The sequence below is a fragment of the Cupressus sempervirens genome, chromosome 11 (assembly GCF_028749045.1).
Source record: "Cupressus sempervirens isolate cs-2001-9-10 chromosome 11, ASM2874904v1, whole genome shotgun sequence".
Classification (NCBI taxonomy): Eukaryota; Viridiplantae; Streptophyta; class Pinopsida; order Cupressales; family Cupressaceae; genus Cupressus; species Cupressus sempervirens.
Window position 1 is genome coordinate 549,516,824 of NC_143128.1, and position 27,286 is coordinate 549,544,109.

General features: G+C 34.7%; 1 protein-coding gene across 1 annotated transcript in view; it reads left to right on the forward strand.

Annotated features, from left to right (window-relative positions):
- The window catches only part of LOC149530800 (AP-2 complex subunit alpha-1-like), an 80,404-nt gene extending 53,899 nt beyond the window's left edge, over positions 1-26,505 (forward strand). The window contains exons 9-27 of the mRNA XM_089810782.1: positions 234-335; positions 448-545; positions 14,719-14,800; positions 14,962-15,050; positions 16,811-16,916; positions 17,023-17,088; positions 17,381-17,487; positions 17,586-17,690; positions 17,863-17,983; positions 18,119-18,274; positions 18,432-18,674; positions 19,967-20,047; positions 24,364-24,528; positions 24,706-24,792; positions 24,888-25,013; positions 25,351-25,431; positions 25,521-25,592; positions 25,684-25,763; positions 25,872-26,505. Of these exons, the coding sequence (XP_089666908.1) occupies positions 234-335; positions 448-545; positions 14,719-14,800; positions 14,962-15,050; positions 16,811-16,916; positions 17,023-17,088; positions 17,381-17,487; positions 17,586-17,690; positions 17,863-17,983; positions 18,119-18,274; positions 18,432-18,674; positions 19,967-20,047; positions 24,364-24,528; positions 24,706-24,792; positions 24,888-25,013; positions 25,351-25,431; positions 25,521-25,592; positions 25,684-25,763; positions 25,872-26,025 (2,121 nt within the window). The 3' untranslated portion in view covers positions 26,026-26,505. The remainder of the gene's footprint in view (positions 1-233; positions 336-447; positions 546-14,718; positions 14,801-14,961; positions 15,051-16,810; positions 16,917-17,022; positions 17,089-17,380; positions 17,488-17,585; positions 17,691-17,862; positions 17,984-18,118; positions 18,275-18,431; positions 18,675-19,966; positions 20,048-24,363; positions 24,529-24,705; positions 24,793-24,887; positions 25,014-25,350; positions 25,432-25,520; positions 25,593-25,683; positions 25,764-25,871) is intronic.
- Positions 26,506-27,286: the final 781 nt, after the last annotated feature.

The window sequence follows — 27,286 nt, forward strand, 5'->3', positions numbered from 1 at the left end:
TTATTTCAGCTCTATTCATATTGGGATGAAGTATTGAAATGGCACTTGCATTCTTTGAGTGTTCTCTGAAAAGGTTCAAGCAGTGGGTTTTGGTGTAGTGTAGTAATAGCTAAATCTGTCCCTGATATGATGAAAAAAAGAAGTCAATAATTTTATTAACAACCAAGGGTATATCCATGTATTACACTGGAGATGGAACATTTTCTTGAAATTATGCACATTTTTTCTTGCAGGTAATGCATCTTGATGCTGAAAAGGAGATGATGTCTCAGTGTGTTGCTTTACTAGGGAAGTTCATAGCTGTACGAGAACCAAACATCCGATATCTTGGGCTGGTATGGTTTCAGTGTTTTTACTGTTCTGTTCTCTTAGTTGTATGATCCCACAAGTAGACTATCAAGTTATTAACGAAAACATTCATGTTGAATGTTTTGGTTTATCTTTCAGGAAAATATGACAAGAATGCTGATGGTAGCTGATGTTCAGGATAGCATTAAAAGGCATCAGGCACAGATTATTACTTCTTTGAAAGATCCTGATATAAGGTAGGCACTGATGGAATTCACTAATATCTTAGAATTACAGAAAACGAGAAATCTCTAATTATGTCAAAGTTGTACATTCTGTGAAAGACATTACCCTTGGTTCTGCAAGAAGCATAATAGTTCTCAGATTTATACTGAGTTGAGAGCATGCTGATTATTGATGACTTTTATGCATGCTGTTTGTGGTTGGCTCAGGTGATTTATAGATATCAAAGCTATTGAATTTGTTCCCACCTTGCCCCTTGTGATCCCTAATATTTTTCCTTCTGAATCTATTGTGAATAGTAGCAGAAATCTTATCTATATCATACTAGCAGAATTTTATTTACACTATACTAGCCTAAATCTTTCCAATGAATAACTCAGGAAGCCCTTTTTCCTCAATTAATTAAAGATATAATGGGGGAAATATTGGGTAGGGGTTAAAGAGAAATCCTAGCCTTACAGGCCTTAGTTTTCCATTGGGTTTGTATGGGACAAATTGCAATGAATTACTGACAAACTGCAACGAGTTTCTGGCTAAACACATGGAATTTATAACAAATTTCTTGAACTTCTGACTAATTTGAGAGCATTTTCTTGTTCACAGGGCTTGTTTCATATCTTCTGAGGTTTGTAAAGGAAGTATGTGGTGAAATATTATTGGGTTTCATAAATGTTTTTAGCTATATTATTTTTAATATTTTATAACATAAATACTATAGGCTATATTATATTATATAGTATATAATTTTTTTTTAAAGGTAAGTACTACCAGAGGGGGTAGGTGCCACATATTAACTTTAAACTTAAAAGAAACAAATTGCAATTTACAGCCTCCTGAGGTATGAGGTCTTTTTATGCTCTCACGAAGGCTGCAAAATCGTCTACATTGTCTTTCTTTTGATCACAATTTTTTATGCAAGTTCTAGGGCTTTTGTATTTTTTGTTTTTCTTCCTTCAGAATTCAAATACATGATACCCAAAATCACTCTTGAGGTTGGTTCCATATTATATAAGGTTATTAGTTATATTCATTTTTTATATAATATTAGTACATAAACATTATAATTATTATATTATATTATATTATATTATAACATTATTAGTTTTATTATATAATTTTATACTAAAGCATTATATCTAAATTTTATAATGTTATATCCATCATAATAGAAGATTTGACCATGAGATACATTGTTATGATTACTAGTTAAATCACTTTAATTAGTGAAATTTCCACTATATTACTTCGTGGAGCCTTAATTCCACTATATTACTTCACTTTAATTGCAACGAGAGAAAATTCAAAAACATGATGAGTGGTAATTAGAAAAAATTAGATGGTCGATTCATTAAAGTTATTGGAAGGTGATAATCTTACAATAACTTAATCTTCTATTATGATGAATATCTTATGATGTGTAAGTAGATCATCATAGATGCATGGTGGATTAATTTCCTTAAACAAACCATGAATATAATGTTCCTATGGTAAGTATTATCGAGCATACATGTGCACATACCTTATGGACTTTTTGAGTATTTGGTGAATTTCATGCAACTTGATATTCAAGTGGCCATTTACTCAGAGTACTTGGTGAATATCATGCAACATGGTATTCTGAGGCCATTACTCCTAATATCATGAGATTGTAACATCCACTTTTTGCAGGCCTTAACTAACAACCAGAAATTCAATGAAATACAGATACGACTTCATGATCATGAGAAGGTATTTATAAGAATTATGTTCATGGGAAAGAAATTAATGGTTACAAACAGTTTAACTGAATTAAGGTAACTAACAACTGAAGGCATCATCAATAAATTTAAATAGAGGATTCAACTTTTCCATACCTTAAATTTCGAAACCGGAATCCGCCTAGGGCAGCCTCTGCAAAACCTAGGTTAGTCCACATATACCACTTAGGGCACAAATAGTTATACCACTATCAAAATGTCAATTACCATTTAGGGCATCAAATACCACTGCATCACAACATCACAATGACAAATACCTTCTAGGGCATCAAATATTGCTGTATAATCCTTTTTCTTTCTTCTTGCTAATTATGGCAATAACATATAGTGAAAAGATACATTCATTTTCATTGTTAACATAGAAGGACAGTTATAACATCCATCAAGTAGGCCTATCTCAAGCATACAAATATAATTCATGTCCAATTGGAAGATCAAATGATCTAACCGGTTACCATTTACGTTGATGAGAAAAGTTGATTCCATTGAAGGAAATAACTAATTCAACGATATAAATCAATCTAACATATCTTCAAAATATCATAAAAGTTGAATACCTGTTACCAACAGATGTTTGAATGCATAAATTATCTCCGTCTTTTGCATGTCTTGGCATTTGATGGAGTGGGGAAGCACTATCAGGGGCTTAAGCTCCCAACCGCGGACCTTAAATATCCCCATACAATCTCATCCAAGAAAGACCCTCCCTACTCGGAAATAGACATGGAACACCTTGTCCAGCCATTGAGCATCCTAGTACTAGAGAATTAATCCTATTGCTTGACTAGGCATCAAGATCTAAGAATTGGATTACCATGAGCTGACTTGGACTTATACATTTCTCCTTTATAAATTGATCAATATTTAAAACCCTGATTTATTGTTTTATTTACGTTTCTCTTGCAAGATTTCCTCTCCTCTTCACCGTGTATATACTTGGCTCTATTCGGCCGTGGGTGCTTCCTAGGAGACTGCTAATTGTCATGAGATTCTGTTAAATCAGAAGATTGTTTGTGTTATTATGTTGGTATTATGTTAAAACATGCACAACTAGTACATATAAAAAAGCAAAGAAATAGAGGATATTGCAATGCAGTTTTGCACATTATAAAGCATTATATATTTCCATCGTCTGGGCATTCCTTGCCCCAATCTTATAGTAGTAGCTGCTTAAGTAGGCAACTGATACCAAAGAAAGGTGTGAAAGAAAAGAACAAGCTGTAGCCTCTCAAAGCTAATCAAACTCAATACTCAATGTTTATACGACATTTAAAAGGAAAAAGAATCTTACTTGAATGCAAATGCATTTCACATAATGCAGATAACATGATGGAAGTTACATGACTAATCAGTATTGCATCATTCACAATGCTAATGACATGATGAGAGAATACATGACCTAGTTATAGAAGAAGATTTAAGACTAGGTGTTGGTCAGATCAATCACTGTGAAATCTACAGCTCCACACGAGCAACTCAGTTATGACTTTCTATGATATGCTCGGATGTAAACAGAGAACAAGGAGAATGAAGAAAGGTGTGAGAATGAAGAAGGAGAACGTGTGAGGAGAAATATAGTCCCCCCTGCGGTGGTTACAAGAATGAGCTTGACTTGTAGTTACAAGAATATTATGAATTCAAATTTTTAAAAAGAAATATTATGAGTCCAAGGGGTTTAGCTTAGTTGGTTGAAGCAATGAGTTCTCATTGTGGAGACCTTGGTTCAAATTCCAAGAGGGACATCTTTGTGGAATTCTAAGTTGTGACTCTTGGTCTCTATTGGTTGTATTTGTCTCATTGTAAAAGGTGGATTCTAAGTTGTGACTCTTGGTCTTCCAATGGTTGTTTCTAGTGTGATTGCTCGTAAGGAGCTTGAATAAGATTGTAAGTGTCATGTTGTTGCTTGAATAAGCACAAGATTTGTAAACGATTTCAATAGTAAAAAAAAATATTATGCTGCTAAGGGTGGTAGCGCTCATGTTTTGGATTGATAATAAAATATTAAGATAAATATAAAGGCCTACCCCCCGACATGATATAAAATATATTTTGGCGTCATCGTATTGTGCCATCTCTAATTGTACGTACATGTTTATGCACATGTGCATGTATTTTAATTATATATCTATTTTATATCATCATATTGATATATGCACATATACATATACATTTATACACAAGTATGGATTTCATAATAACATGGTGTCAATATGCTCAGGAGACCCCACAATGATCAAAGGTAACAATTTAAATTTTATTTCAATTTATGCTTAGTGGTTTCTTTAATTATTCAGTGATATATAATTTAACCAACTAGTTCATGGTCGTCCAACATACACTCTTGCTTGTCTAGCCCTTTACCCTTAGTCATGGTGGTTCAAGACTCATACCTATTTGCCTAGTGACAGGTGGTGCTCCTGTGCTCAATTCCTTTTTGGCAATGCTTTCCCCACCATCGACGTGCTCCTACAAGGAAAGGAAATTTTTCGCAATTATATCATAACCCTCGACAAAATCAAAATTATCATAACAAGTTATTATTCATGACCTTCGTAACGGCTAACCACCATTTCACTCCCAAGATGAATAACCAACTTCCCAAGATTTCAAGATAACAATATAATAGCATCATAACACATGTTGTCTTTATATGAAAATTATAACGACTAACCATCGTATCATTTCACATAACTAATTTTACTTGTCAACTGATTCGTGTGAAACCTCAATGGCTATATGGACATTTTTAAAATGAGTAAAAATTTGGGATGTAACAGAGATGATATCATTATGGTGGATATCTCTTGATATCCTTAAATACGAGCGTAATATCAATTGAGGTGATATCTCTTTGCATTGCTTGAGGGCAAGGTGTTTCAAATTCTATAACAATCCTCCCTAGCCAAGAGGGAGTGTTAATGTTGTTACTTCAGTTGGATTGATTTAACCATGAAATACATTGTTATGATTGCTAGTTAAATCACTTTGATATAGTAATCATTATATATATATAATCAGATATAATTAACAATTGTCTAAAGATTACTAATGATAAATAATGTGAGTTAATGAATAGACATGTCCCATGGAGGGACATGTCTCTCTTGTCTCATCCACAATATAAATTCAGAGAGATCGCTCCCTTTGGAAAACACATACATTATGATATTGCAATTAGGATTTAACTGTGTGATTTTTGAGTCAAACTCATTGACCCACATTTCACGAGTAGTGGTTCACCGAACCCATCACTCATGAGAATGAATGGAACACTTAGCACTCATTGAATCTAGTGATGCTCACAGAGGTGAAGCTCCAAGACTTCCTGGGAGGTCACCCATCTCAGTACTACTCCAGTTTGAGCACGCTTAACTACTGAGTTTCCTCCATGGTTAAACCCACTCTTCTTCAACCCCGTTTGCAAAACCTTCACCAAGTGTTGTACCTTATGAACCATTCATTAGAAAGTCCCTTAAGCTCGTTAGTTGATAAGTCAGAGATATTTTTCACAGCAAGTCAAATTATGATATTACTATCAGGATTTAATTGTGTGATTTTTGAGTCAAACTCATTGATCCACATTTCATGAGTAGTGGTTCACGGAGCCCATCTCTAAAGAGAATGAATGGAACACTTAGCACTCATTGGATCTAGGTGATGCTCACAGAGGTGAAGCACTAGGACTTCCCGGGAGGTCACCCCCAGAGGTTATGTGTCCGATGACTGTTGCAATCAATAAATTAATAACAAAGGCATTGAATTGTTACAGCAGTCATCACATTTAGTAGATCGAACAATATTCAGAGATATTGATCAGACCAATTCAGAATTACATGGTCAAAGATATCAATAAACATCAAAAGCATATATCAATAACTAGTAATCAGTTCTGAACAATACAAGTTAGATTATTCTCTAGAAAAGATCCTAGTTTAACAGGGTTATTGTTGGCATTGTAGTCAATGTGGAACTGAGTATAAGGGCTTCATACTTTAGTGTGAAAACTCAATTCTGCACTATTCCTTGTCAAGGAATAACAGTTTGTCTTGGGCGAAATAAAAGGGGATTTCGAACAAATGATGGCACACGTTAAGGAACAAGAGGATGTTGACATATTAAATAAAAGATCAAAGAAAAGAGCATATCCTCTTTCCAAGAAAAGCTTGTAAAAGCCTCCTAATAGATTATCACAATTGGCTTGCCTACATTCTTTCTTGCCATTGTCACCATATTTCTAGAAGACAATTTAGAGATAGGCATTGGAAAAGTTCTTCAAGAATACATGGGAGGGAGGTCGGACCATAGTGACCAGATATGGCGATGGCCATTGCTAATGCACTTTTTGATTATTTTAGTCTTGGGTATGAAAAGTGTGAACCGCTATATTAGTGCTTCAGAGAGGATTCATTCTCAGCAATCAAGGATGGAAATAAGTGTGTCCATTGCTAATGTATGGAAACATTGCAAAAATAGATCATTGATCAATGCCATTGGAATGTCCTTTAAATGTTTGATGTTTTTGGAGGTAGTAGATTGTGAGGAGAAAGTGAAGGACGCAATTTTTACTGCCAATGTGCTTATAGAGTCCATTTAAATAGCAGACCTTGAACATGTTGTCCAAGGCATTATGAATAGCATAAAAAATTGTACTGTAGTTAGTTCCGTAGTGGAAGGCACATATGGTCACATTATGACACTGTGTATGATCCACTCACTCAATTTGATATTGTGAAAGTTTGATACATAAATTGAGTTGGTTGAAATCTACATGGAGGCTTCGGAGATTCAAATATTTGTGACCAATCCTCTTATGTCACTATATTTGCGCAATATTACTCTACGGTATCTGCAATGTGTCTTTACAAACAAATCTGCAATGCTTGCCACAAAATCATCTTACAAAGTTGAATCTTCAGAACTAGAAACCTTTTACTAAATTGTAATGGAAGCCATTGAAACATTGAACTATTAAGTAGGTGGATGGTAGAACTCAAAGGTAAACATGACCAAACTAGATACTTTTTTTGGGGGAAAAATGTGAAAACACATACAAGTGATGCATGATCAACCGTCTCAATGATATCAATGTCACACTCAAGAGTATACTAATTATTGAATTTGGTGTGAACTTACTTGTCACTACTCTGCAAGAGTCTAGATAGATGGAAAGAAGACTGGTAAACAATGAACTGAGAAGTTCATCATTCTGAATATAATCTTTTCAACAGATTATGAGATACAATGCAAGGTGAGAGCATATGGTGTTTAGGACCACTCAATTATCTAGTATGCAACAACTTGAAAGTAAACAGAAAGCTGGCTTACTCAGTGGAGTGTACTTTGCACTGAAATCATGCAATTCATACTTATTCAGTGCTGTGCAAATACAAAGCTTCTACTTATCCTCTGGTTAACAAATTCAGCACCCTACACTTACTGGGGTACATAGATACAATATTTTCCACTTATTCAGTGTGGCAAGCAAATCTTATCCTTCCTCTTGTTCAGTGGGGTAAGCAAATACAATACTTCCACTTGTTTAGTGTGGTGAACAAATACATCAGAGAACAAGAAAGGAACTGCTTGCAAAATTACCATTCAGGGTATTACAAAGTTAGCTCACATGCATTACAAGAACATATAGTAACTATAATGGCTGATATATTGATATGACTTATACGTGTTGAGAATAAATAAACTACTGCAACAACCCAAAAGGCACCAAATATCATGAATCAAACAACTCATCTATGATACCTCGTATGAATAATGAGGAAATTTGATGCAGGTAGGATAACATTCTGTAGCTCTTATTTTACTGTCAAATCAGACTGGAAAACATGCTTTTAATGCACAGAAATTGCTGAGTGGAAGCATTCTAAAACATCAAAACTGCATACTACTGGGAAAAGCTTCTGAATTCTCAAAAACACACTCCAAAATCATTACCCAAAATGATTGTAGACCTATTGCAGGTCTGAAAATGTTTATTTTGCAGCTGATGCACACACAAGTGCACATGACCAAATCATCAAAACTCATACCATAAAATCAAGTCAACCCCAAAGTGGATTGTTTTGTGCTTCCCAATCCTTGGCACCACCATTCAAGATTTCATTGTTATAGCTCAACTATGAAAGAAATCAGAACTAGAACAGCAATCAACTGCTCCATGAAGTGTTCGCCTGCATAAAAACAATCACCACACTATTGGGGTTGCTACACATAAATAAGAGGTTTGGCCTGAAACAGGATAATATCTAATAGGGAACTGTCGAAAGCTTCTACAAATTTTTTCAGAAGCAACACCAAAAATTGAACATTTTTTCAGAAGCAACACCAAAAATTGAACAGATTGAAATTTTCCATGATTGCATCAAATTAGATTTTCACCTTGTAGCTCACTTATGATTCCTATCCAAAACTACTTCATGATTGCAACAAATTAGAATTTTACCTTGTAGCTCATTGATGATTCCTATTTGAAACTATTTCTAGTTCATCTTTGACACCAGAAATCTAAAGAAGGTTTTTGTACTCACAAAATGTTGAGAAGAACACAAGTTCTGTCCGTATGCAAATGCAAATAATATTTCATGGCTAACCCTTCATTTGAGCTTTCATCCTCCTTTTATAACTCTTCTGAAGGAAAAATTGCACCAATAAAAAATAAAATAATAATACATTTTTCCTCTACAAATCTCTTTATTGGAAAATTTGTCCAAATATGATGCACATCAGAAACTTGTTTAATGACTAATTCTAGTAATTTGTTCTTTTTAATATTGTCAAGATTAGGCACCTTAATTGAATAATCTATTAACAACTCAATAATTCATTTAAGTTAAAGAGAATATCAAAATGACTCTCAACATATACAAAATATGCAATTCTAACGATATTGATGTGTTCCTGAAGTCTTAGAATGATAATAAACTAGGTGAGTTTTTAAAATAATAAACCTTTCCAAGAAGCTTGGAGAGCTCCCCAAAAGTTTAAAATGAATGAACACATCTCAAGACTCACCAAGATATACTGAGCTCACTGCCAACAATTCCTCCTATTGTTGGTCGGGAACGATGCTCATATAATTTGAGGGAACCCCTCGCTCCCTATTGCTCTAAGTCTTTGCAAGACTCAACTTCTGCTTTTCAAGAAGTTTACCATGAATTAGCCAGTATGACGGTTCACAGAGCGTGATTGGAAACATTGATGCAAAAACACAATCAATTATATCCAGAAACAGCAGCAAGTAACAAGTGATTCTTTTTTTTTCTGTTCTTCCGTTGTTTTGATCGAAGGGTAGGTGTTAAAGTAAATTTAACTTATATTTGACTGTTGCTATAAGTTTATCTGAAAAAATCATCCAGACTATACAGTTTGGAGGTTCATTGTCTAAGGTTTTCCCTTCTAACATGTTTCTTTTTGTATTTAATTGCTTTTTAAAATCCAAGGTTCTTTCCACCCTAGCACATGCATTTGTAACTTGATGCACCATCCAGTCACAGGGACTGATGTTGTTCACTTTGTATATGTGAAAAGCATTTTGTCCTTTCTCTTTCCGTGGCAAGAATGCTCTAATCTGCCACATGCTTCCACTGAACTAGTGCTAATAACAGATACATAAAGGGTGGGTCACCAGCCCCTTCAAGTGGGCTATCTTGTTGTGTATCACAATCCTAGACAGTACACATATTCATGTCTCTTGCTTCCTTTTGGATTGTTGGGTCCTTATTGAAAAGAATATATTCCTGTTCCCTAGCTCTTATTGGGACTTTCAGTGTATTAGAAGTTATTCGCTTTTCTTGACACCTGAAATATCACTGTTGGAAAACATTACTAAATGGATGAAGTAAATGTGATTTGTGTGATGATGATCAATCTGGAGCTCTAGACGGTGGGGTTATTGAAGACCAGTATGAGTGTTGTTTGACTCCCTTGACCGTCAAATGTTTCTATTAACTTCTCAGTTCTTTGTCATGTTTGCTCAACTTTCTTCTTTGAAGTTTTAAAGTTCTTTCCCAATAACTGTTGTTAGAGACTATGGTGCTTTCAAACTTCCTATTCTCTTTTAAGTTCTCTCTCATCTTTGTTCTCATATCTCTTCTTTTTAAATATTTTGCATCTTTGCTAACTTTGAGGGCTTGTTTGAGCTACTTTTTTCTCTTGCTTCAATTAACTATCCTCATTCAAAATACTTAACTCCTAGACTGATCAAATCCATTATTGCTGGCATCAACAATGGCTCTTAAAAAGAAGGTTTGTAATAGTCTTTTCCATCAACTTCTTCATCCACCTTAATATTCAAATAGAGTGGTCTTGATGGAGAAGGCATGTCTATTCTACAGAGGAGGTCATGTGTTTGACTCTGGAGAGATTCCGTGTTTTAAACATTGTTAAACAAGGCAAAGGGAAAACAATTCCCTTGTAGGCTGTAAATTGGTATCTCTCTTGGTTGTTACCTAATATATTAGTTTTATCTTTTCTTTTTACATATTTGTTCTCTATTTTATAGAATTGGCATTGAAAACCAAATATTATAAAATATATAAGTTGTCGATTCGGGTTCGGGGACGGATTCGGGTTTGTAGGTTTGGGCAATTTTTTACATTGAATTACTAAATTGCAAAAGGAAATTTCAAAACATAAACTAGTTCATTAGATTGACATATAATAAAGTTTGAAACATAATGATATATGGCAAATGTTTAATAGTTTATCAATGATCATAGACTCATAGTATCAAAAATGCCCTTGAAGGGTCAAATGGGTCATCAAAAAATGAGAGATCAATGGCGTCATCCCCAACTATATCTATATCCTCATCCTTGGAATCCAAACCGGTTCCTTTAGCCCCAGATGTTGTCACATCCTCCTCTTCCTCATCAACATCTAGCAAGGGAATTCTATCTAGATCTTGGACAATCATATCCAAGTCAGTAGTCTTGGGTAATACATCCCACAACTTCTCTGGACCCTTCTTGTATTTGGGATCCTTGTGTGACAAGAGGCGTCAGTTGTTGTGAATATATACCAAGTCCTCTGCTTTCTTGAAACCCAACCAGTTATGCTTCATTGAGTGGATATAGGAGTATGTATGCCAATTCCGCTCAGCAGTAGAAGCACTCACAACCTAGAAAGATAACCAACAATTTAAAAAAAAATTAGAAATTGTAAATTATGATACAATAGGAATTTAAGAGTGCTAATTCTATAAGCTAAGTAGCCATAAAAAAGGAGGGAAAAAAATGAAACTTAGATAGTTACTTGTGACAAAATCTTAATGGCAAGAGGTTGGAGGTACATGTAACCTTGCCCATGTAAGTACCATCATCCAATGGCATCCATTATACTTCGATCATTGATTGCATCAGGGTCTGCATTTTTTCGTGCGACAAAGTCTGCAAACTCTCTTCTAACATTCAGTGCCACCTCAAGATCGCTAAAGAGCTTGCTTAATGCCCTCTTATACCCACTAGCAACCTTAGAATCTCTATATGGTGCCACTCTACTTGGACTAGAAAGTATCTCACTGCTATAATACTTGGGAGAAAGTGCATATGCTAGGAGTTGTAAATGTGCACATGCTAGAAAGTGCATTTTCTCCACCTGTTTGTAGAAGGTTTCCTCAGGATCCTGATCTTTCCTCTGAATGACTTGGGATGTCAAATGATTTCATGTAAGTTATCTTGATGTAGTGTTAATTAAAAAAAAAAAATTCAAAATGTCTCAATAAACAAGGATAAAGTATTGTATAAAAATTTAAATATACCATTTTCACTCTCTCTAGCATGGAGTCCATGGCATCATATATGTCCCCCAAACAAGGCTCATCAGTGTCGAAAACTGAAGCATAGACATGATGGGCTTGGTGAATTTTCTAATACATATTCCACCCTTTTTTAAAAATCATCACTCAAGATCAAATCCTTTACATTTTTAGCTCTTTTTGTATCAGCTTGCTTCCATCCACCCCATTTGTTGCTAATAACCATTTGGCACAATACTTGTCTCACCCTCACAAGTCGTCTAAGGACGATTGTGTGTAAAGCAAGCCTTGTTTCAGCAACCAGTTGCAATGTTAATTCAAATTGTAAATTAATAACTCATTTCAAATATGTAAACACAAAAAACATTTTATTCAATTATGTAAAGTATGACACAAAATGATAAATGAAACTAAATAAAATTACCTTCAATAATTCCAAGCTGGAGAAATTTCTGAAAATTGTTTATGACATGGTGGTTTGTCACAAACATTTGGATCTCTTCACCCTCATTCACTTTTTTCACCCATTCAATTTGGGTGCCAATTGCTTTCATCACCAAGTTCAAGGAGTGGATGCTGCATGGTGTCCAAAAGATATGATCATAACGTGCTTCTACCAAAGCACTTGCAGCCCTACAAACTTTAGCATCGTCCGTCAACTCCCACAGACTCTATGGGTTCAATGAAAAGCCCGACAATAATATTTGCATCATGTACCGGCCCTTCACAATCAACTGCCCTCAAAAACATTGGCCCCTTGGGGGAAACAACAATCACATTTATTAATGGATGGTTTTTGCAATCTTTTCATCCATAAAAGACAATACTCAACCCCGTTTGGGATCCAAGAATCTCTAATTGGTTTGAGGAGGGTGTCTACATTTTCTCTCACAATGCAATATGGTGGTTCTTAACTTTTCATATCCACGACCTCGGTAACCACGAGGTGCTTCATTCATTGCTTGCACCACCTCTCTCCAATATGGCGATCTCACTAGATTGAATGGAACACCATTTGTAAAGAGGCAACGCCCAACCTTTATGTCAGCAATTTCTCTCAATTCATTTTGAAATGCCTTATCTAATGGGCCTCTCTTGCAGGATGGGGGTGTTTTTATTTCTTTTTCATCCGTAGAAGGGGTAGGTAGGAAGGGATGTTGTCTAGTGGCCTGTTTGAGAGGGTGGTGTTGGTGTTTTTTGCTTTGTTCTATCTTTTTCCCCCTTTGACACTAACTTATCGGCCTCTTGTTCTTTTAACATGCTTGCTATTTGAGAAGCCGACAGCCCCTTTCTACCTTCATTTGGGGACCCCTCACACGTGCTAATCCCTTGACCTATTGGGCCTATGAAATGATGTTTGACTTGGTAATATGAGCTTCTATACTAGGTTTGACAAAAATTGCATTTCCATATATACCCTCCTCCTCCAACACATTGCTCAATTCTGGTTGTATACTTCCACAAAGGAGAACTTTTATCAATTTTAAATCTTTGGGATCCCTCCTCCCCAACTGAATTTGACTACTCATTCTTGCAATCTATAACAAAAATAAAAAAGTTATTTCAAAACTTATACAAGAACTTGATAAAATTTTAGAAAAATCAAAAAACTAAAAACTGACTATCAAAGAAGCAAAGGGAAGGATCAATTGCATACCTGGAATACTCAGCATTGATTCTTGGAAGGATTTGAGACTCCACAAACAATTTCTTTCAACTTCTCTTCAAATTGGCAAAATGCCTGCACCAAAATGAGAAAGAAAATGGGAGATTGGAGGAATGAAATGTTTCTTATTGGGCTTCTTTTAGGATTAGAAACAAAAAAACAATAAAAAAACGAATTTTTTATGTTTTGTAAGTGACTTTTTTGGCCCCACAGGCTGCGGGTGCTTCCAGATTCATCCGGGTTCTCTCCGATTCGCCCGGGTCCGCTTTGGGTCCGGGCAAGGTCCCCTGAGCTCAAATCCTGACCTAGACCTGAGCTCCAGGGTCCGAATCCGGCTTTTTAGTAAAATATGAATTATATTAGGTGAAGTAGAAGCAATCTTTCTGGGGGCTTGCACAATGGGGATCTCAGTGACGAAACTAGTGTCTTGCATGGACCTGTCTTAACAAGGCAGATCTCATTGAAACTTACAACCTGTTCGAGTTCTTCACACATTTAATCTCATTAGGGTAGGCCAATTTTAATGATAAACTTGATAGAACTTACTGACTGTAATTAAAACTGGATTTCATGCACTTGATTAAATGTTTCATGATATCTGATTAGCATATTTGATGGACACTATTTTGATGATATTGTCTCACAGTGATTGACTCTGGCCTCTCTGATGGTTTGAGAACTGAAACTTCCATGAATAATTTTTAGAGGAAAAAGCATTGGGGTTGGATCATAAGATACTGATTAGATCTCAATATTTTTAGTTATATACAATTAAATGACTAGCATTTAGCAGGGTCCACTGTGAATTCCATCATGGATGTGAATAACATTACTCTCTTTATCATCTCTCCCTCTTCCCTGATATGGATTCTGGTTGCAGCAGACAAATCTTAGGTATTGGAAGTTATGGTGGTTAATATTGGTCTTAAGTAATTTTTTTGAATATGTGATAAATATATATTTATTTGGTCATAACTGTGGCATTTGCAATGCAGTATAAGGAGACGAGCATTGGATTTGTTATATGGAATGTGCGACGTTACCAATGCTAAAGATATAGTTGAAGAGTTGTTACAGGTAATCCCTATGTAACATCAATATACTGGTGATATTTCTGGGCTCTGTTTTTATAATGTTCAGATGTCTGCAAATCATTATCTAGGGAATAGGTTCTGTTAATTAATATGAGTTTTATTATGTTTTATAGAGGCCCTACATTTTTCTGTGGTATTGTGCAGTATCTTACAACGGCTGACTTTGGCATACGGGAGGAATTGGCTCTCAAAGCTGCTATACTTGCTGAAAAGTTTGCACCAGATCTTTCATGGTGGGTATTTTACTTAATTTTAATTGTGAGTGCATTTTATTGTAAGTGCTTAGTCTCGGCTTGTCCATGACATAATGCTTGGCATCCATCTGATGTCATAGGAAACTGCATAGGAGTTTTTTGTCCTTGATATCCCTTTATTTTTGTCTTCCTAGAGAAGAGGAAACTCACTTGTTATGGTGAATTTAATGGAGCCATTTAATCATGCTTGTATTGATTTAATGAAGAAATTTATGACTGATATAGTTTTAGTCGCTTCAATTATTCAAACTACCTTGGTTACTGCTACATGTAGTGCATTAAATTCAACGGTCATAATAATTAAATAATGGTATTGGTAGTCTTATTGAGGTCAGCAGCATTAATGTTGATGTCTGGGATTCCTCAGGGTCCCAATCTGTTCTGGCCCATATATGGGTCTGGATGCAGTCAGCTCCGGGTTTGGAGGTTCTGCAAAAACCCTTCAGGATTGCTCTGCCAGTCCCAGAGCGAATTTGAAGGAACCCAGAATGGATCTCACATCCCTTTTTGAAAACTTTTGCCATTTTATTTTCTTATTTCCCAGCGCTCTGCCATTTTTACCAAATTCTACTATTTTTCTCAGATTCTGTTGTGAGTGAGGGATTCCAGGTCTCTGCTGTTTTTCTCAGCTTTCTGTCATTTTTCTCAGATTCCGCCATGAGTGAGTGAGTGATTCTTTGCATTTGCAAGCAAGTTTTCTGTCTGCTTAATACTCACGGGCAGGTCATCCTATCCACTGTATAAAAGCTACACTGTTAAAAGGCCTATTAATATGTTAGAACTATATTATATATTTATTTTGTATCCTGGAGGGTCTTATCTGGGCTTTTTATTTGATTTTGTCGCATAGGAACTACTGGAATGGCTATTAAAAGAGCACCATGTTAAAATACATCTTGTTTTATTTTATAACATTTTTATGTTATTTAATATATTAAAATTAATATTTTGAACAAAAACTATAGATCTTTTTACTAAAGTAAATAATCTGTAATAAGTAAATTACTAATTATTATAAATCTATACATAACAATGCAAACAAATTTTACTAAAGTAAATAAATTTTAATAAATAAATTAAGTTCAGTATTATATTAATATATCTATTTACTAATAATTAAAAATCTAGGCATAGCAATGTAAATTCAATGCCTATTGAGAGCTAATTATATAAATCTCGTATGAATGTACTACTGTTATTAAATAATTATTTAATATTAACAGGAAAAGTATTTTTTATATTATCTATATAATATACAATAATATATCAATAGTTAATTTATATAATCATTTATCATTGCACAGACAAGTGAATTTAGGTACTAAGGGTTGATTACAACATGATGTATACATAGCAATTCTACAATGTAAGTGCAACAGTCTACCATTTGAAAATTCAAAATCCACCTTTTAGACACTTCTTTGGGGATTTGAAGTCTTCTTCGGGAGATTCCAACACTTCCATGATTTAAGCTAACCCTTTTGACAGTATATACTGTTTGCTGTCTCTAGGATTGAGGATTTTTTTGGTTCCTGCTCTCATTCATGTAGCTTCTTGTTGCAGAAACTCAAATGAACACATGTATTAAGTCACTATAATCTCATGAATTTTCTATCTGATACTTTAAAGGTTCTATATGATAAACATTTGGATAGATTTTCATTGTATTCCATTGCTTTGGTATACCATAAAGGGTAATGTAATTACATATACCGATGCCTTTTTTTGTCTATTTTCAGGTATGTAGATGTAATTCTTCAGCTCATTGATAAAGCTGGTGATTTCATAAGCGACGACATATGGTATAGAGTGGTTCAGTTTGTGACAAACAATGAAGACTTGCAGGTTTATCAGATATAGCATAATGACTGTTTAGATATTCAATTTTATGCCATGTCTACATGAAATGTTCTTTCGGATTTTGAAATGCTTACGAAAGTTCTCTATATAGCCATATGCTGCAGCAAAGGCTCGGGAATACCTTGACAAACCTGCTGTACATGAGACAATGGTGAAGGTGAGATATTTATAAAAAAACTGGTCTTTTTCGTAGCTGACAAGTAACATTTCATTGAAGAATTTTGTGGCTGCATTTCAGGATCAAAAATATTAATTATATGTCAGCAGACATGATTAATTTTTGAAATGCTAAAAGCAGTATTAATACCTTTTGGTTCTGCAGCATCTTTGAATTGCTAAATTGCTAATAATACATGGTACAAAAGAGTAATTAAAAAATTTCCTTATGAAATCTATACTTTGATAGGCTATTCCAGTACCGTGAACCAAAATTTCTTGTGTGCTCACAGGTTGGTGCTTATCTACTTGGAGAGTACAGTCACCTTTTGGCCAGAAGGCCTGGTTGCAGCCCAAAGGAAATATTCACTGTCATTCATGACAAACTTCCGACTGTATCGTAAGATTTCTGAGCATATTTACTTGATTAGATTAGTTTTCAAGCACCAGAAGCCTCTATTAATCTTGGCCTCTTAACATCTAGCATGGTGGCTGCAGAATTTCCACTGTTGCTCTTCTTTTGAACACCTATGCAAAGATACTGATGCACACTCAACCTCCAGATCAAGAATTACAAGAACATATCTGGGCAGTTTTTAGCAAGTAAAACTTTAGTTTTAAAAATTCAGCTTAATTTTGTTTTCAATTTTGAAGGAAGTTATAAAAATGTCATCTTTTCTGCGAGGAACACAAGCAGGCACTCTTCACTATTTAATGCATTTTATTATTGCTTTATGAGTTAATTAAAACAGTGCTGACATAAACAAGGTTGCAGGTATGAAAGCTATATTGATTTAGAAATCCAACAACGTGCGGTAGAATATTTTGCATTGAGTCAGAAAGGGCCAGTTCTTATGGACATACTGGCTGAAATGCCCAAATTTCCTGAACGTCAGGTAATGATGCTAGAAATGTGAGAGCATGTAAGGAACTATGAGTCTAGTAGGCTAAGTTCCCAAATACATTTGAAAGTGCTTATTATGACTCGAGTCATCTGTACTAGCTTATGAGTTTTACTGCATTTCTGCCAGTCCGCACTATTGAGGAGAGCAGAAGATACTGAGGTAGATACAGCTGAGCTGAGTGCTACAAAATTGCGAGTGCAACAGCAAATGTCAAGTGCTATAGTTGTATCAGATCATCGTCCTGCTAATGGATCTCTGCCTACCGGGCAAATAAAGATGCCTGTAAGACATGTATTGTTGTTAAAACATGATGTTTATTCTTTTCATTGTTGAGAAAATGTCGTCCATTAACATTTAGCTGTCCTCTCTTTTCTGTTGTAGTTTTGGACCATTCTTCCAGGTGCAATTGTGCATAATATCACATCTGTATATGCTGCAGGATGTTAGCAAGGTTGAACAAGGGCCACACCAGGCTAATGGAGCTATTTCCAAGCAAGATGCACAAAGTGCTCCACTAGCACCTGATCTATTAGGAGATCTTTTGAGTCCTCTTGCTATTGAAGGTCCTCCTGGTCCAGTTGCCTCAGCCCCTTCAAGCTCATTGTTATCTTTAGAAGGTCCTACTGAGGATTCAGATTCTTTAGCCCTGGCAATTCTTGGGGAACAGCCAAGTTCAATGCAGGTAAATATGTAGGAAATTTTGTGCATTGAGATGACACGGATGTAAATGATGAATATATCTACATTTTCTGCTTTGGGATCTGTTGTGTTGCTTTGTTTGTTTATGTTGGTACTTTATATAATTTCTAGGCTTTTACCTCCTTTTGTGAAGTTTTGTTGTTTTAAAGAAGTATTTTTATCTAGTCAAATTTTCAGCCTTTTTTTCCTATCTTGGTTTGCAATATGTTGCAAGTTTATTTTTGATCCTATATATTCCTATGTATATTTTGGTAGTTTTGATCTTTGATATTTGCCTGTAACTGTGCAACAGACTCAAGATATGGAAACTCAAGATCGTTTTTAATAATAGCAACAGACTCACATGATTTATCTGGGGAGATGTTTGGATTTACAATGGATTAACACAACCTTGATTCTAAATAAAAGTTATAATGCATAAACACAGTGCAAATTGTTAGGGGCAATAGGGAGATAAATAATAAATTTTAAAAATAAAATGGAGATAAATTACACTTCAAAATTTTATATTATCATCAAATCTGAACAAATATGCTGAGGGCTCTTATTTTTGAAATTGCTGAGGACTCTTATTAATCAAGCTAAAGTCTGGTGTTGAAAATAATGTGAAGAGGATCACTTCAAGACACACACAGTCGTAGAAATGTTATGTTGAACAATTAATGTAAAAGCTAGTGCCAGAAATTGCGTGAAGAGGAAAACTTAAACACACCATTTTTGTGAATGCTATATCGCTTAATGGATAAAACTTACATAGGCCCAGAAATAGTTAAAGAGATGATTATAGTGTTTTACTGTTGTTTATAACTATGAAGGATTTAGCATGTGTGGTCACTTCAAAAAAAGTCTCCCAAGCATACTGGAGAATGGAATGTGAAAATGGAGGGAATTTTTCTTGGGACACTTTGGTTCCTGTAAATTAATTCTTACAGTTGGCACAAGAAATTTCTGTACAAAAGTACAAAAATATATAATTTAATAGTTCATCATGTATCAACTCAATAGAAATGCCAAAGAGACAATAATTGAACATATAGTATGTATCATGAAAGAAGAATTATAAGGGGACATTTGATATCCATTTTCTCAACCTCGTTTACTTTGAGGAGACATGCCCTGATATCTGAGAAAAGATCTTTAGGGAAATTTTATTAAAAATGTAGAAACCTTTTGAGTCCTCCATATGGGTCATGGAGTTGGTATGCTGCTTATCTTTCTTTTTTAAACTTTCAAACATTAAGTTTGTTCTTATATCTTGAAATGTGAATAATGCAGCCAATTGGGAATGTTGCCGAGCGCTTTCAAGCATTGTGCCTTAAAGATAGTGGAGTTCTTTATGAAGATCCTTTTATTCAGGTATGTCTTCTAAGACTTGCTCCTCTGTTCATAGTCTAGATGCTCCAGTATGCATGTTGCACTGTGATTTATATGGGAGTTTGGACTGATCTAATATGGGAGATTGTGTTAAGCTTGTTCAGAAGGGCTATAGTTTTTCTCAGTGTTCTTTTCTGTTAATATTGGAACTTTATGTTAAGAAGTTTATGAAGCCCTCTTGAATCATCACTTTTGTTTTAGTAAATTCTTATCGACATATAACTTTTCTTGTTATTTTGAGTTGATCTGTCTTGAAATTCAGAAATATAGAACAATTGTTTGGAAACCTTAGTTGTTGTAATTGTATTTTTAATAACCTAACCTCAACCCGCCCTTAGAAAATGTTCTTGTTGAGTCATGAAACACAAAACCTGCGCCAGCTAGGAACAGGCTAGCAACAGAAGCCTCATCAGAATTCAATTTCCAACCTTTAAATTTCCATGATGTGCTACAGTCTTAGGAGCTATCAACCCAATACCACAAGTCCCCATAAGTTGGTTTAGAACAGTGATCCATTCTTAGGAACCATTGATCCCTCACTAGTAGAATAATGCTACTGTAACCCATGCACATTGATAATAATGTCAAAGGTCCACTATCCCCTAAGTTATTTTCGTATCAGATACAAGGACGATGCTAATTTTTTCCTACTAGAGTATAACATATGTTTCACCCATGTTACATGTAAATCAGTGATACATGGCCATTATGTTAGAGCTGGAGAGAAGAATGATACATTTTAGATATCTATATACATTATCTTCTGAATTACAAGGCAAGTAGATTGTAAAGAATTCTTGTATTAGAGAAAAAGATAATGCTAACTAGTGTTATGTGACTTAAACTTGGCTCAGACTTGTCAAGATGATTTTTGGCCCAACCTTGGACTCAGCTTTGAGAATTGGCCAAGAATAGGCAAAAAAAAAAATCACAAATCATTGAAATTGTTAAGGGAATAAAATGAACTTTAAAGACACAATAAACTAATAAATTATAACCTACTTTATTACATACACAAGTACAACTTTATAACAAATATAAAAGCTGAGTTTTTCCAAATGAAACAACAAAAGAAATATAAATATTATCAAATTGTTTAAGTATTCAAAACTCACGGATTATGATATGCATGGCATAAAAAACAAAAATTACATTATGGAATCATGAATATGGTAGAAAAGAGCTTGCCATGAACTGTCATAATTATGTATAACATAATTTACAATAGAAAATTTTTATGATAGAAAAAACTGAGTTTCATGTAAACCTTGGCTTTTATCTTTTGTTCAATTAGTAAATATTTGTTCCTATATTAACAAGGGACACATAGCGTCTAGTTCTCATCAATGGTAATATTGAGGTGTTCTAATTCAAGTCAGAAGAAGTAATATCAATATAAAGTTCCGTCTTAATGGTCAGAACAGAAGACACCTTTTGGCATGTGTGCGTTTATATGATATTTGGAAGCAGTCCTAGAAAGTTAAATGAAAGCCACAAAACAAGGTAGCCAGGTCATTATTTACTGATAGGAAATAGATTTTAATTTTTCTCTGAATTTAAATTCTGAAAGTCAGGCATACCGTATTGGCATTAAGCTTTATAAACAGCAATATGATTTCTCTAGTTTCTTTATAATTATGGTATCAAATGAATGTATCTGTTTTGCAAATAGTATATTTTGAACACGCATCAAAGTTTGCAGGTATTATAATCTTTCAAATGCTTAACAGGTCAGGAAATTTTAGAGTGAGTGCTCAGAGACTTGTAAAAGTGATTGCAATCTCCTGTATTTATCAAGATTTCCACTGTTCTTTTGTAAATAGTATATTTGAACATGCATCAAAGTTTGCAGATATCATAATCTTTCAAACTCTTTAATAGGTCAGGAAATTGTATGTGCGAGTACTGAGACTTGTAAAAGTGATTGCAATCTCCAACATTTTTCAAAATTTCCACTCATCTATTTTGTGGCCAGCATCTTAACTTCTGTGAAAACCATACTGCAATCAACAACAAATTTGTAAATCAATTTGGTATGTTTTTCTGATACTTTGTATTATTTTAATTTCCGAATTGCATGCTATCTCAGGAAATAGTATACTAAATAGAAAATAACAACAAAACGATATATTGCAAGATCTAATGAACAACACTGGAGTATAGTAAAATTATACAAGAAAAATGGTGGTCGTGAAAATGTTCTAATTATAGTAGAGCACCAAAATAGAAACACGGAAAAGAACATTTGTCCCAGGAGTTAATGACAGCCTGCTTGAGACTCAATGGAGTTTCATAAATATAAGTTGTAGATGTGGTTATTCTGTTTGGTACAGTTTGGGTAATTGCAATGTACTTAAATAATCTGTATGCCACAATGTTTGTGATCCACAAGGATCTGCAGAAGACTAAGAATGATCAGTTTGAAATATCCTAGCAGCGGTCAGCTGCAAAGAAATCTCAGGTTTGTCTACAAGATGAACAAAACTGCTGCAGGAGAGGTGAAACCTCTGGTGCTTTTGAAACTGTCAGGGGGGTTCTGAAACCAGTGCTTGATGACATCCAGTGGTTTGTCATGACTGGCCCAGACTGGAATTCAGATATATAACCAAACATACAAGCAGAAATATAAATATAAAAAATTTTGTGCAATGATTGAAACCTTGAATTGAGGGAAAAACAGAAGTAATGCTTACTTCAATATTTGCAATCAAACTCTCTTAAAAAATGATGTCTCTGCAATCAAACTCTCCATAGACCTGCTCTCGCTGGAGTGGACGCTGAAAATAAAGGAGGCTAACTGCAAGCAATGAACACTGTTTGGTTTTTCTAATTTTCATCTGCTGACCTCCTTTCAATGTGCCTAAATTTTTCCAAAAGACCAGATTTTTCCAGAGAGCATTATTTGCAACCGACAACCAATGCCTAAGGAGTCCTCAGCACCTTACTCCAATGCCTAACTCATGCTGCAAATCAAACACCATACCCTACTATCAAAAGTCATTCTGACAAAAGCAGCCTAAGTCATGTTGTTCATAATTCCCCCACTGCAAAAAATTTCACCCATATAGAAAGAGCAACTTTTATGCAAAATATTTCTGCATGTTCTCTGGGTTTTGTTGTACCCATTACAACTGTATACTGTGGATATCTGCATGTATTCATTAATTTTTTTAGATAGCTTTCCCTTCTGCACGCATTAAAGGTTACAATTTTTTTGTTTACTAGTCAAAATGCCTACACTAGTATTTCCCATACTGGTGGAAAAGCCTAATGTTGGGAAGAAAATAGTTCACTTTAGAAACTAAGTAAATTTAGGAAACTGTTGTACAATAACTGTTCACTGTATGATCCAATAGGGAGAGGATTAGAAGTTTTTAAATAAATTAAAACAAAAAAGTTAATATTGCAAACATTATAAATGTCCACACATTTGTAAAAATTCTACAGCTTGATTGGTTAACATAAGAAAATAAATTAGGATCGAACAATTGCAATAATTATCCTTTCTATCAGCAGGAACTAATAAAAGATTAATATTTCCCTCAATTTTCTATGTTCTCTCCAATTAATTGATGTGTTTTAATTATTTTAAATCTATGTTACATGGGGATGTGTTCGCTATTTTTGGCCCTCTAGGAAATGTCTTGGAAATGCATCCCCTGCTGTCCCCACATCCCCATTCCCGGAATGCTGTGGAGCATTTTAGAAACCAACAGAAATCAATGTTTGTCTTTAGACAGTTTAGTTACAATTCCATGTGGGCTTCGACATTAAATTATGGTTCTAAGCTGATAGTTGATTCCAGGTTTCATGCATGCATCATAGTGTTGGAGTTGCAGGCTTATTTTGTGTCTCAGACAAGATATTTTCTGATCTCACCATAAATGTCTTGTCATTAAAATTTATGTAAAACATAGAAAAGTGTATAATATGTTAATATACTTAGATATTATTTCATGTATAAGATATTAAAATATTTGTATAGTGCTGTTCTCTTATCACCACAGAACAGCACTATTTTTGACCCTTTAAGAAATGTTCCAGAAATGCATCCCCTGCCCTCCACCTTTTCCCGATCCCAAAACACCGCAGAACATGGTTTTATATTGAACATAGTTATCAATTGTTTCAAGAAATGTACAAAGAATATGACTTCCATGTCAATCAAATATTAAATTTTGCTGTTCTCCTATCACCATGCATATGTATTGTGTCTCAATGTATGTCCATACCTCTTGTTGCATCCAATTATTTTTTCTTTCTTCTAAATGTTGATGAGAAATGGTTACTGTTTACAGATAGGTATAAAGTCTGAATGGCGAGCTAATCAAGGACGTCTTGTTCTCTTTTTGGGCAATAAGAATACATCATCCCTTACTTATGTTCAGGCTGTACTGTTGCCACCAGCACATTTGCGCATGAAGCTTTCTCTCGTTCCTGATACAATTCCTCCCAGGGCTCAGGTTGCGACACATGTTGAAATTGTAGCAATTTTTTAATTTGTGCAATTCATAGGCTTTTTGTATAATTATGTTCTGAACACTATTTGAGCTTCTATAATTATAAGTTAGTTATTCCATTTTCTATTGTAGTGTTCAGGTTATCTTTATGAAGCTTCAGCTTTTATATTCTTGTTGCAGGTGCAATGCCCACTTGAAGTTGTCAATCTGCGTGCTAGTAGGGATGTGGCTGTTATAGACTTCTCCTATAAAAATGGGGCTGTACCAGTAAGAACAAAATATTTTTATGTAGAACCTTCAACATAGTATGTGTTCCGGTGGAAATGACCTCACGAATATGGCTTTTTCTTTATGTGCTTCAGGTGAATGTCAAGTTACGACTACCAGTTGTTTTTAACAAATTTCTACAACCTCTTGCCATGACCGCTGACACCTTTTTTCCACAGTGGAGAGCACTTGTTGGCCCACCAGCTAAGCTGCAAGAAGTTGTATGTATATTTAATCTACATGAAGGCAAACATCTGTAAATATGAGGATTTTGTAATGTCACAATTTCTTGATGATAGTTTCATTTTTTTCCGAAGTATTGAATGATGAATGGTTGCCTCTTTAATTCTGTCAATATTTATTACATATTTTACTTGTGGCACATTTTGCTCTTGGGAGTAGCTCCATAGGAAGTCAGTGAAATACTAAAGCTTCTGTTTATTCTAGTTATTAGGGATTCCTTACAAAGTTTGCTACTGGTTTACTGATGTTGGTATTTGATTTGGCTACTTTTTCAAGGCAAAATATGACATTGAGAAGTAATTGTGCTAAATGCAGGTCAGGGGGGTGAAGCCTTTATCTCTTCCTGAAATGGCAAATTTGTTCAATACTCTTCAAATAAGTGTCTCTCCAGGCCTTGTAAGTATTTTTGTAAATATTATTTTCTTGGTGTTTAGTTGCTAATTGTTATAGATTCGTTGTATTTATTCTTGAAATATTTCATGCAGGATCCAAACCCTAACAACTTGGTTGCAAGTACTACATTTTTTTCTGAGGCCACAAGAGCCATACTCTGCTTGGTACATCACTAACTTTTCTTAATGATCATATCATTTCTTTTTGAAATTAGCCAGAAAAATGTTAATGCTTATGCTGTGTTTGATGTATCAGATAAGAGTTGAAACAGATCCATCCGACAGAACCCAATTACGGATGACTGTTGCATCGAGTGATCCAAACACGACTTTTGAGTAAGTTTTTCTCTTGGAGATTTGTAGAGAGAATTTGAAACAAGGTTTTATTCAGGCATAATGCTCTGAACAAATTATCCTCTAATTTCTGTTTGTTTTCACTTGTAGATTTAAAGAATTTATCAAAGAACAACTTGTATACATTCCTACAGCTCCTCTGGCAGCTCCATCTGCACCAACACCTCCACCTCCACCTCCACCTCCTGTACACTCATCTTCAGGGATTACAGATCCTGCAGCTGTGCTTGCTGGTTTGATTTAAGGACTGCACCTGACTCACTTGTTACCTCTGGATGTACGATATATGTAAAAGCTCTGAGTGGCCTCATTTCAGTTGTGTGCTTTGTCTACTTACAAAGTCTTACATGTTCAATGGTTGCTTGAAAAGCAATTGGTGCAACGCAAGAGCTGGCGGAGACATTAAGAGAATAGTGAAATTTTATTTCTAACAGAATCAGGAGTGATATTTTGTGTCATTCAATGTACAGGCATGATTATGGGATAATGATTGGAGATTTTTCCTTTGCATCTTATCCTTGTCTGGAATTGATGACCATGTGAGTATTTCTTATTTGTAATTTTCAGCACTGGTTCCTGTGGGAGCCTTTTGTAATGGTGATGTTTGAAAGTAGGCCGTCACAAGTAAAAAGCGACGATCATTGTAATAGTTTTCCATTTTCGATTAGTTATTATTTATTCAATAAAGTTGGGACCAAATGAGTTATTTGGTAAGAGCTGAAAATGATTTCGGGATTCCAAGTTATGTATATCTACAATTTTGTGTCATCATAGAACTTGCCAGTATGTGGTGTTTATCCTGTCTTTTGATCTATCATTTACTTGTAGAAGTTGTCTTCACTTATTCCTATGATTCAAGACACATAAATGGCTAAAGTTCTACAGCACTTACAAAGCAATTTCCGTGCAAATTTGAGATAATTGTAACACAAAGTAATTCGTCAAGGAAGTAATTACACAGTTTCAGATGCCGAACTGAAGCAAAATTGTGAAAGCTTATTAGCATGGACATGGGAGTAAAGGGATGTTGAGATGTTCCTCACAACTGTAAACTTGTACATCTTGTCAAGGAACTATGCACATACAAATTTTGCTAAAAGCATATTTCGAGGGGATATTTACATAATAATAATACCATTTAACTTTACAGCTGGCCAGGTATGCACTTTTTAAATTATAATAATCGAAATCAATATCATAAACATTGAAAACAAAAAGATGAAAGTTATGCTCCTTTCAACAATCAAAGGTGATTATTATTCTCACAAGCTTTTGCTGCCCAAGCTCAGTTGATTGGAGCTTTTCTGACCTTTATTTCAAATTCTAGATGAGTCGTTTCAATTAAAAATCTTGATGAAATGTTCTAACAAGAAAAATATTTGTTCATATTAGTGAAAGTTGCGTAAATGGATATTTTTGTCTGTTTAGGTGTGAGCATTCATTTTTTTTCCCTTTGTAGCTGGAGGTGTTCATGCATCATACATGCCTGCATGTTAGAGAACCAG